Consider the following 10,908-nt stretch of genomic DNA (forward strand, 5'->3'; position numbering starts at 1 on the left):
CCAAGGACAGGACGACCACATTGAGACGCTTCAGCCCAGGTCTGTGGTTCTGGTCGGGTTTAAAAAAGAGTCCTGACGAGTGACAGAGAAGACAGTTTTTCCTGCAGGTGTTCTTCTTCCATGAGAGAAACTGGTCAAGCAAAAACCCTCTGCCCCCCCCCCCAGCATCAGCAGGATCTCCTCAGATCCAGAGACTCAACCACACTCGGGTTTGGACTGAGGCGGCCGCTTGCAGCACTATGAGTCCCGACCCTTTTGGGATGAGAAAAATGAATCGTTGAATTCTGAGAAGTTCTGTTTTCCCAGGAGAACAGAACCTTCTGAGAGCTTCACGCTGCTGCAGATCATGGATCAGAACGTCCCGGAGGAGGAAAACAGCGAAACAACAGCGGGTGAAGCTCACGCTTCACAAACAGGAACTTCTCAGAACCACGGGTCCATTTCCGAGCAGCTGCAGACCCGCTCGGGTCTCCTACTGGCAGCTGTTGAGTTCAAGTCTCGCTCCAGATGTTCTATTGTATGTTACTAACATGTTACTAACATGTTGTTAGCATGTTACTAACATCTTACTAACATGTAATAAACAAGGAATTAACAACATTAGTGTAACATTAACGTGTTATGTTCTTAGCATGTTTCAGCATGTTATCAATATTATTAGAAGTATGTGAATAACATGTTATTTTATTATGAGCATGTTCTGAACATGAAGAACGTTTTTCTTTGAACATGCCGGTCCAGACGGGGCCGTAGATCTCAGAGGAGCTTCAGACGCGGCAGCAGCTTCACCTCGGACCACCTGATCTGAACATGTCATCAAAAACCAAGACGGAATTTTTCCAGACGTCCTGGAATCATTTATTATTTGCTGAAAAGCAGCATCCACTCAGGCCCGTCTCCCCTCCTCCCTGTCTGAGTCATCCCAGACTCAGCTGACATCAGCACCGGTTCTGGAGAGGCTCTCTGTGAGGTCAGCACGGTCCAGTGCAGAGAAATCCATCAGAATGATGTCGTCTGTCTCTACGGTTACAAATATTGACTGTTTGCATGAAAATGTCTCTCTGATGTTGAAGTTTCTTTGAACATTTCAAAAGTACAGAAAAGTCTGAATCAGAACCTTAAAAGAGAAAAATTGAGAAGAAAGTTCTGCAGCTTGGAGGGTTTCTCCGTTTCAGAACCTCGTCTGTCATCCACGTTCAGAGGAAATCCCTCATTCTTCCACATCAGCATTCTCTGAACATAAATAACGTTCCTCTGACATCATCATGAGCGCAACTATCCTTATTCTGGCGGGAACATCCAGTCTGGAACAAGGTCCGCAGACCAGATCCAGACCCACAAGGTCTCCTTATCGTCTTCATTTCAATTTGTGGCCCCTACCCCCACCCCCTTTTTGTTTAAAACACTTGGGCTCCTCAGTAGGAGCCACAGATCTGCAGCTCTGGACTCAGAGGACTCGTTAGTAGACGAATGTAAAGAACAGCTTCTGGGGGCCGGGCCCCGGGTCACTGGGGCTCTCAGAGGTGTCAGAAGAACCAGACTGGGGGGGCTGAGTGAAGGGCAGGACCAGCAGGGGGAAGTGCTGGGAAACAGCAGCAGCCGGGGGCCCCACAACAGTGTAGGCCTTCAGGGGGGAGAGCCCGTTGAAAACTTCCACATCAACAAGGCTGATGTGTGAGGGAGGGGGCAGGTCGAAGGGGAGGGCCTGGAACCCCCTGGCCCCTGAGCTTGGAAACAGGCGAATCTCTTGAGTGGGGTAGGAGGCTCCGGGGGCCGTGCTGTGGATCCTGAGGGTCCGCAGACCCAGCAGAAAGACCTGCTGGCTGGGGAGGGGCTTTGCTCCGCAGAAAGACAAGCTGAGGTGGAACACGGTGCTGGCGTTCAGCAGCTCCTCCACCACCCAGAGCTCCGTGAACCACACATGTAGGGGCCCGGGGTGCCGGAGCCCACCGGGGGACAGGGAGGAGCGCAGAAGAGAGTGGCACTGGCACAGAGAGTCGGCCAGCAGCTCATCGCAGTCCCGGACGGCTGCAGAGCAGCTGCAGTTACGCAGACTCTGACTGTAGGGGGAGCTGCTAAACAGCAGCGTGATGTTTGAGGAGTTTATGGATAAGGGGGCGGAGCTCAGGAGGATCAGCCAGCACCATGGCAACGCAGCACAGGAGCTCATTTCTGGACTCATCTGGAGAACAGACGGAGGCTCCACATCTTCACGGCCTGGAGGAAGCTGTGGACAGAACCAGAGGAGAACATCTTCAGTGGTTCCATGACCTCACAGAACATCAGCAGACTCATCGGGACGCCGAGTGGAAGACAAATCACAGAACTCAGGAGCACAGGCTGAAGAACAGACAGAACTTTGGTCTGGGACAGGACAGAACCCCATAACATCACAGCGCCGCTCTATTGGCCGTCTAACGCCGGATCCATCCTTCCTGATGGGGGAGCGGGGGGCAGCAGCTCTCTGGAGGTTGGGTCTGCAGAGCAGAGGAGTCCTCTGGACGTCCCGTCCTCTGTGCTCTTCAGAACCCTGAGGTTCTGTTTACGTTCTGTGGGGTTCCATAGGTCACCCCAGAGCTTTGGGGAACGCTTCTCTGATAGGTTCAATGACCACAGCAGGTCTGTACAACGCCAGGGTCTGCTGAATTGGGTTCTGGACTACTTCTGACCCGGTTCTGGCACCCAGCAGACATCATGCAGACTCTGAGAATAAACGGACTCTGGTACTGGTCAGATGACCCGGCCTGAGAGCGGTCTGAGAAAGGCTTGAAGCGTCTGATGTTTGAAAACGCTTCATTAGGAAAAATAAAAAAATGTACAATAAACCTCGTTAAAGAAAGACGCTGAACTGAGCCTGACGGGACTTGGACCAGAACCTGCAGCTGATCCCAGTTCTGAAACCCGCCGGGGAGGAACGGGTCAGCAAGAGGTGGACGTTTCAGTTCTCAACCAAACCACAGAGGAGTAAGAACCAAACAGAACAACTGAAACACTGACAGAACCAACAGGGCCAACCACAAACCTGACAAGTTCTGACTGGTTAAACGGACTGAAAGCAGAACCGCCGATCCAAATGAGAGGTTCTTCTAAGAGATCCAGCAGAGCTGTGCTTGGAAAGGTCCTGCTGGAGTCAGAATCCTCAGAACCAGAATTTCCAGAGCAGCAAATCCAACAGCACCGTCAGTCTCTGAGACTCCATGACGCACTTGAACACATCACACACAAAGGAGCCCTCTGTCTGCTGGTAACCCCCTCCAGCCATGCATCTGTGTTTTTACAGCATGGGGAGGGGGGTCTAGGGCAGCTGAGTCCCCTCCTGGTGCTGATCCAACTTCTCTCTGCACACTCAGAACTGGGCCGTGTGACGATGGAAACACAAAGTCAACTGTTCCCTCCCGGGTCATCCTGGAGCAGGTTCCCCAAACCCCGACGCCTTCACTGACTGCATGGAAAATCCAAGATTTGAGTCTCCGACTCTCTGGTTGTGTGGAGGGTCAGACTTCTGCTGGTGTGGGCTCGCTGCATTCCTGTGACATCATCCCTCCCTCCTCCTCCTCCTCGTCTCCACAGAGGAGCACATGTGTTTGCACTCCTCCGTGCACGTTTCCACACGTATGACGGGCGGCAGGAACAGGACACCAACAACAAACACGGGAATCCAAAGAGCGTCAATGTTTTCAGAGTCTGCTGCAGCTGGAAAACAGAACCTGCGTCCACCAAACTCCTGGGAGAACATTCCTGAGCCTCATGCAGAGACGACCCGGTTCTGACACTGACGCCTGATCCATAAATGCGCCCGGCTTGGACTCCAGCTCCAGAGACGTCTATCAGGACATGCTGCCCAGAAAACCATCAAATGACGTCCAGAACCCCCTCCTCCACCTGCCTGATGGTCCTCTGGACCACAGACCGGGTCAGAACCACAGACTCCAGCGCCGTTTCCTTACAAAACAGAAATGTAGAAACTTATCCGGACTCACGGAGCTGCCTGTTCCTCCTCCATGCCCGAGTATCATCACCAACAGCAGAAGGAGATGGACAGAAGGAAGGAGGAGGACAGATGGGAGACAGGAGCAGAGATGGAGGGAGCAGAAGAGCAGAGGAGCAGAGGAGGAGTCACAGGAGGTTCACTCACCTTCTAATCAGGAAGAACAGCTTTCCTCCAGCGGGACAGTGTTGCACCTCCGTGGCTCTTCCATCTTTCCCAGTCCTTGACTCCTCCGCTTGTGACTCTCCTCCTCTTCTGGGAAACGCCTCCCCCTTTCAGCCAATCTCCTCCCCCCAAGCCTGAGGGCTTGTGGTGCCCCCTTGTGGTGCAGAGGGTCGGTGACCGTCAGGAAGGCCCGGTGGCCCCGGAGCCTCATGTGACATTAGTGAAGTCCAAACTGTTCCCTTTCCTTTAGGGTGGGGGCTGTTTTAAGGTGGTGCCCTTAAAAGGTGTTTGTGATGGAGCACCTTAAGCTCCACCCCTGGTTTTGGTGACGTTCTTCTCTGGATGCTCCTCAAATACTGTAAATACTCTTTAAATGTTCCTGTTAAATGTTATTTTGTGTCTTTATTCTTTGGTCAATGATGTCACCTCTTGGTTTTGGTCCAACTCTTTTATTTTTATGTGTATTTTCTTACGTTGACATCTGTTAGAAAATAAAAGGTTCGGAGAGTCCGGTTCTGGTGGAACCAGGTGGTTCCGCTTTTAGCTTTAGGATTTAGTGGATTTTTGGAGGAATAGTGAAGCTAATAAAAAGAAACTAATGACGTCACTGCTGAACCAGAGGGTTGGTGGTGATGTTACGTCTATATGTCAGCGACCTACTCTTGCATAACGTTCATAAAGTAACGCAGTAAACAAAAGTACATGCGTGTTCCTCTGTGGGGAACAGCTGTGGTGGCGCCTGTCTTGTCCTGCCGTTGTCTCTCGTGGTCGTCGGTATGCATGCGCCCTCTGTTGAATCCACGCCTGTGACCACGTGACGTGTTTTTTATCTGACAGGAGAATATAATACATGAATCTATTTGAAACAACATAAAGATGCTCTCGCACACCCAATTGTACATCTGATTAATCTGTCCATTAACCACAGCATAGTGCCAACAACATGGAAAATTGCTAGGGTTATACCTGTTTTTAAGTCTGGGGACAAAACAAAAGTATTCTACCAATTATTTCAAAAATCTTAGAAAAATGGGTCACAACACAACTAACTATACATCTCAACAACAGTCAAACCTCTCTCCATCCAATGCAGTTTGGCTTCAGAAAATATCACTCCACTGATACAGCAACTTGTTATTTCCTCGAAAATGTGAAACAGCTGCTTGACAAGGGAGGCTTTGTGGGTGCTGTATGCCTTGATCTGAAACGTGTCTTTGATACTATTAATCATGATGTTCTCCTTGCAAAGTTATCATATTTTAATTTCTCGAACAGTGCTGGATGAAATCCTATCTCCATGACAGAAAACAAGCTGTACAAATTGAAAATTCACAGTCATCGTTTCTTAGTTGTTCAGATGGAGTTCCTCAAGGCTCAGTATTGGGGCCACTTTTATTCAGCTTGTATGTGAACAACCTGCCAGATGTATGCAAAAAAAAACAAAAATACAATTATATGCAGACGATACAGTTCTATATGCTCATGCCAAAACAAAAGCTGAAGCAGCTGCATTTCTGTCTGGAGCCATGGTTCCAATCTTTCAGTGGCTCCAAAGGTCATGCTTACATCTCAATACTAAAAAGACTGTATGTATGTTTTCTTCACGTCAGCCAACGAGGGAAAAACCACCATCTGTAGTGGTCAATGGGGAGTGATTGGAAGTTGTAGAACAATTTAAGCATCCTGGCGTAATCTTTGATTCAAACTTAACTTTTAAAGATCATGTAAAGAAAATATCCAATATTGTTAAATTTAATCTGTCAAATTTTAAACAAATAAGGTCTTCTCTAACTACTGAGGCTGCAAAAGTTTATATTCATTCATTGATTTTTAGTCATATAACTTACTGACTCACTACATGCTCCCAGACAAACGACAGCACTTTGAAACCCCTCAAGTCTCTGTTTAAGAGAACCCTGAAAGTTTTAGACAAAAAGCCTCTGCGTTATCATTACTGTGACATTCTAACCAAGTATGGCATATGTACATGGATGCCTGTCTCATTTTTAAAGTTTTGAATGGGCTGGCCCCTCCCCCCTTATTAGATTTTATAAGTAAAAAAACAAATGTTGGAATAGGCACCTGGGGCCTCATTTATAAAACTTTGCGTAGGATTTGCGTCAGAAATGGCGTACGGATGAAACATAGGACGTGCGTACGAACAGAAATATTCGGATTTATAAAACCGTGCGCACGCACATCCTACGCATCTTTCCCTTAATAAATCACAACCGATTCTAAATGCAGCGCAGCTTTTGCGGCTTCATGACACGCCCATAGTTGCCCATAAATAGTCCGTGAAACGCCCACAAATGAATATTCATTGATTGTGAAACCATGGCACACACACAGAGGAAATCAAGAAAACGTAACTTCACTCAATGTGAAGTAGAAGTTATCGTTGGCGAGGTGGAAAAGAGGAGAATAATGTTGTTTGGAGGGCACAGTGTGGGCATTACTAATGCCAAAAAGGCACGTGAGCGGCAGACGGTGGCAAACGCCGTAAATGCTGTAGCCTCACAACCATTCGAGGTTGTGAGGCTACAGCGCTCCATCGGGGGGGGGCGGGGGGGACACCGGAGCGCCAGATGCACTGGGTGACACGCGGGGTTCCTCCGAGTGCTCCTCTGTAACGCCGGGCCCAAAAGCCCGCAGAGGTCCAACAGGACGGCTGGAGGAAGTCAGAACCGGCTCATAAGCCACTCGTCCTTGTTTGCCAGCAAGTCTTCTTGCTGTCTAAAGATGCGTTCACTCTGAATTCTTCCATTTGCCACATCTTCTAAGAGCACAAGATCAGCCATTGTGCGTCATTACGCATTGTGATGGGGCATTTTATTTCCCTCCATTTAATTACATCTGACAAGCTACAGATGTCGGTAATAATCCACGTGGAAATGGGAAATTGATCAGCAAATGTAATTTCTTGTTGCTTTCTGAATGGTTGAGACATACGCCATACATTGTTTTATCAAAAATAAAACAAACTAAAGGCATATGCATGAATACCATAATTCTGTAGCTTATGAAGAAATGTTTTAATATGAAAACAACTTTCCCCAGAGGACAATTAGTACGTCTGTCCGTCCGTCCGCACGCCCGCACCTTTGTCTGCTCCTCCAGACGGACACATTGACGAGAATATCAGTTTTGTACATTATTTCGTTCTGTTAACTATATTATTTATGAGGATGAATTGCACAACATGCCAATATTGCAGAACATAATTCACTTTTCTTTTTGCAAATAAGTGTTCATTTGAATTTCTGTTGTAATTTTCGTTTGATTTTTTTGTTTGTTTCACTTCTGATCGATCAAACGGGTGTTGGTGTAGCTGTTAATTGTCAGACTTGCTTTGTGAAGTCTTCATGTTATTTCTGAGAGGCAGTATTGTCATTTTCACTTTCACGTGTTTCTTCCATCTGCCGACGGTGTCGCCGTTTCTCCTTTCACCCGTTTTTGTGCGTACGCCTGGGTCAGAGCTTGAAGGACCGCACATTTTCCCGTCAAGTTTGCTTTTTATAAGTCTCAACTATTGCGTAGAGTGTGGCGTACGCCTTCTTTTGTGCGTACGCAACCTTTATAAATGAGGCCCCAGGGCTTTAACTCGAGGGGACTGTAATGTTCAAAGGCGCAGGACTAAATTCAGCCAAACAATGGTGTCTATTAGAGGCACACAGTTATGGAATACGCTGCCACAGCACATTAGGAACTGGGAAAACTGCCCTACCTTCCAAACAGCTCTTAAACATTGGCTGAAAACAAACCAGTTGTCATGGCTACAGAACGACAGAGACCCAGATGCTGGAACCCGGAATGAGACACAGAGCTCAGGTAACTTGGCAAGAGGAAAGGGGATTTAATGAGGTAGCTGGTCAGGTAAGGCACAGTTTCTGGAGGTCCAGAGATAGAGAGACTACGGCCCGTGGCGTCACTGGTTGATGTCCTCACAGAGTCCGGGGTCGGCAGCGTGGATCCGTCTCTTGAGGGTGTTTGCTCGGCAGAGGCTCGTGGTGAGGTCAGGGGAAGCAGACCAGAGGAGGTTCCAGAGTGCAACAGGTTCAGGCGACCACTCGTGACTGGGGTTTCCTGCAGACAGGTAAAGCAACATTCATTAACAGGTGGCTAGAAACTAGGAAGCAAACGTGAACTAGAGGTGAAGGCCAATATGCACCATCAGGGGCAACGGACTGGCGAAGACTGATGATCCTGGAACTCCTTAAGTAGGCGGATGAGGTGATGAGGTAAGTGGTCGCAGCTGGGATGAATCAGGAGCCAAGCGGAGAGGAGAGGGGGAGGAGTCCGACAGAGGCACCATATCAGTACCCCCCCCTCAACGACCGCCTCCAGGCGGTCAAGGGCGGCGATCCGGGTGGGCACGGAAGAAGTCCTCTATGAGCGAGGGGTCCAAAATCAGCGAGCGGGAGATCCAGGAGCGCTCCTCCGGACCGTAGCCCACCCAGTCGACCAGGAACTGGAAGCCGCGACCCCGACGACGGATGTCCAGAATCCGGTTGACATCATAAGCCGGAGCGCCGTCGATGAGCCGGGCGGGTGGTGGGGAAGCGGACGGCGGGCACAGAGGACTGTCCAGAACTGGCTTGATCTGAGAGACATGGAACGATGGGTGTACCTTCAGAGCTTTAGGAAGACGGAGTCGGACGCAGGTGGGGTTGATAAGTTTCTCGATGACATAGGGTCCGATGAATCGTGGTGCCAGTTTCTTGGAGGTAGCTTGGATGGGAATATTGCGCGTGGAAAGCCAAACCCTTTGGCCAGGTTGGTACTCGGGTCCCACCACCCTGCGACGATTGGCGATGCGGCAGTTGCTCTCCTTGGTGCGGAGGAGAGCAGCCTTAGTCTGAGCCCAGATGCGTTGGCAACGCTGGACGTGATGTTGCACAGAAGGCACTGCCAAATCCAGTTCCTGAGACGGAAACAGAGGTGGTGAGTACCCGAGCGCGGCCTCAAAGGGAGAGAGCCCAGTAGCAGCGGAGGGGTGAGTATTGTGGGCATACTCAATCCACACGAGATGTTGGGACCAGTCCTGTTGGTTCTGTGCCGCCAGGCAGCGGAGAGCTGCCTCCAGTTCCTGGTTCGCTCTCTCCGCTTGGCCGTTGGACTGGGGATGGTAACCGGATGTGAGGCTGGCCGTGGCCCCCAAGGCTGTGCAGAAGGCCTTCCAGACCTGAGAAATGAACTGAGGGCCACGGTCAGACACAATGTCCACAGGGATGCCGTGGTGACGAAAAACCTGGTTGGTCATGATATCAGCAGTTTCGGTGGCAGTGGGCAGTTTAGGGAGTGGAATGAAGTGGGCCATCTTGGAAAATCGGTCTATGACAGTGAGAATGACTGTGTTACCTGCCGATGGGGGTAACCCGGTAACGAAGTCCATAGCCAAGTGGGACCAGGGACGGTTAGGCGTAGGGAGAGGATGGAGCAACCCCGCAGGAGCAGAGGATGAGGTCTTAGACCGGGCGCAGGTGGTGCAGGCTGAGATGTACTCCCGAACGTCCTTTCCCATAGAAGGCCAAAAAAATCTCCTGCGAATTAAATGGAGGGTACGGTGAACCCCCCCATGGCATGCCAGACGGGAAGTGTGACCCCAGGTGATGACGTCAGGGCGGAGATGAGTGGGTACAAACAGTGTACCCCTAGGAACGGGTGGATGGTCAGAGTTACCCGCAAGGGCTTGAAGAACCTTGGTCTCTATATCCCAAGTGACACTTCCAATGATGCAGGATGAAGGGAGGATGGACGACGGGATGTTTTCGGACAGACTGTATTTCCTGGAGAGGGCGTCGGGTTTGATGTTGCGAGAGCCCGGTCTGTAGGTTATAATGAATTGAAAACGGTCAAAGAAGAGACACCAACGAGCTTGCCTGGAGTTGAGTCGTTTGGCGGAGCGGAGGTAAGCCAGGTTTTTATGATCCGTCCAGACGATGAATGGTTGCTCGGCTCCCTCTAACCAGTGACGCCACTCCTCCAGGGCCAGTTTGATGGCTAGAAGTTCACGGTTTCCAACATCATAATTCTGCTCAGAGGGGGACAGTTTACGTGAAAAGAACGCACAGGGTTTCAATTTTCCAGAACTCTCCTCCTTCTGAGAGAGGACTGCGCCTACCCCTGAGTCAGAGGCATCCACCTCAACAATAAATTGACGTGAGGGGTCCGGTTGGATTAAGATAGGGGCTGAGACAAAAAGTTGCTTTAATTTGTCGAAAGCCTGTTGAGCGTTGGTGGACCAGACAAAGGGATGTTTTATGGAGGTGAGCCGTGTAAGGGGAGCGGCTATACTACTGTAGTTGCGGATGAAACGTCTGTAAAAGTTAGCAAAGCCGAGAAATTGTTGGAGCTTTTTGCGGCTGCTAGGAGGTTCCCAGTTGGTAACCGCTTCAATCTTGGACGGATCTGGGCGTATGCAGCCGGCTTCGATGATGTAACCGAGAAACTGCACGGAGGTAGAGTGAAATTCACATTTTTCATGCTTAACAAAAAGCTGATTTTCTAAAAGTCTTTCCAAGACCAGACGGACGTGATGCTCGTGTTGGGCCAGATCGTGGGAGTAAACCAAAATGTCATCAAGATAAACGAAAACAAAGCGATTGATGAAATCTCGAAGGACATCATTGACGAGCCTTTGAAAAACTGCCGGGGCGTTGGTGAGGCCAAAAGGCATTACTAAGTACTCGTAATGCCCTAACGGAGTGTTAAAGGCTGTTTTCCATTCGTCCCCTTCTTTAACTCGGACCAAA

General features: G+C 49.7%; 1 protein-coding gene across 3 annotated transcripts; it reads right to left on the bottom strand.

The window, feature by feature from the left end:
• Window positions 1–834: 834 nt before the first annotated feature.
• On the bottom strand, window positions 835–4,265 carry LOC144988906 (exosomal polycystin-1-interacting protein-like). Of its 3 annotated transcripts, XM_078940230.1 has the most exons (3): window positions 4,136–4,233; window positions 3,023–3,942; window positions 835–2,227 (listed from the first exon to the last, which is right to left on the bottom strand). In XM_078940230.1, exon 3 carries the CDS (start codon window positions 2,180–2,182, stop codon window positions 1,460–1,462), a length of 723 nt encoding a protein of 240 aa, XP_078796356.1. In that variant the 5' UTR covers window positions 2,183–2,227; window positions 3,023–3,942; window positions 4,136–4,233; the 3' UTR covers window positions 835–1,459. The 3 variants fall into 3 exon arrangements, with proteins under 3 accessions (XP_078796356.1, XP_078796354.1, XP_078796353.1); XM_078940228.1 differs by lacking the exon at window positions 3,023–3,942 and having other exon boundaries at window positions 4,136–4,265; XM_078940227.1 differs by lacking the exons at window positions 3,023–3,942; window positions 4,136–4,233 and adding an exon at window positions 3,981–4,108.
• Window positions 4,266–10,908: the final 6,643 nt, after the last annotated feature.

Source organism: Oryzias latipes, chromosome 21 (assembly GCF_053564925.1).
Source record: "Oryzias latipes strain Hd-rR chromosome 21, Olatipes_Hd-rR_3.1".
NCBI lineage: Eukaryota > Metazoa > Chordata > Actinopteri > Beloniformes > Adrianichthyidae > Oryzias > Oryzias latipes.

What these genes read in the sequence shown, in the direction of transcription:
- LOC144988906 (XM_078940227.1), bottom strand. Translation starts at nt 4,016, where the DNA reads ATGATACTCGGGCATGGAGGAGGAACAGGCAGCTCC. An exon ending in GAGGAGGAACAGGCAGCTCC is followed by an intron (nt 2,228 to 3,980) that starts GTGAGTCCGGAT and finishes TTCTGTCCACAG; the next exon opens with CTTCCTCCAGGCCGTGAAGA.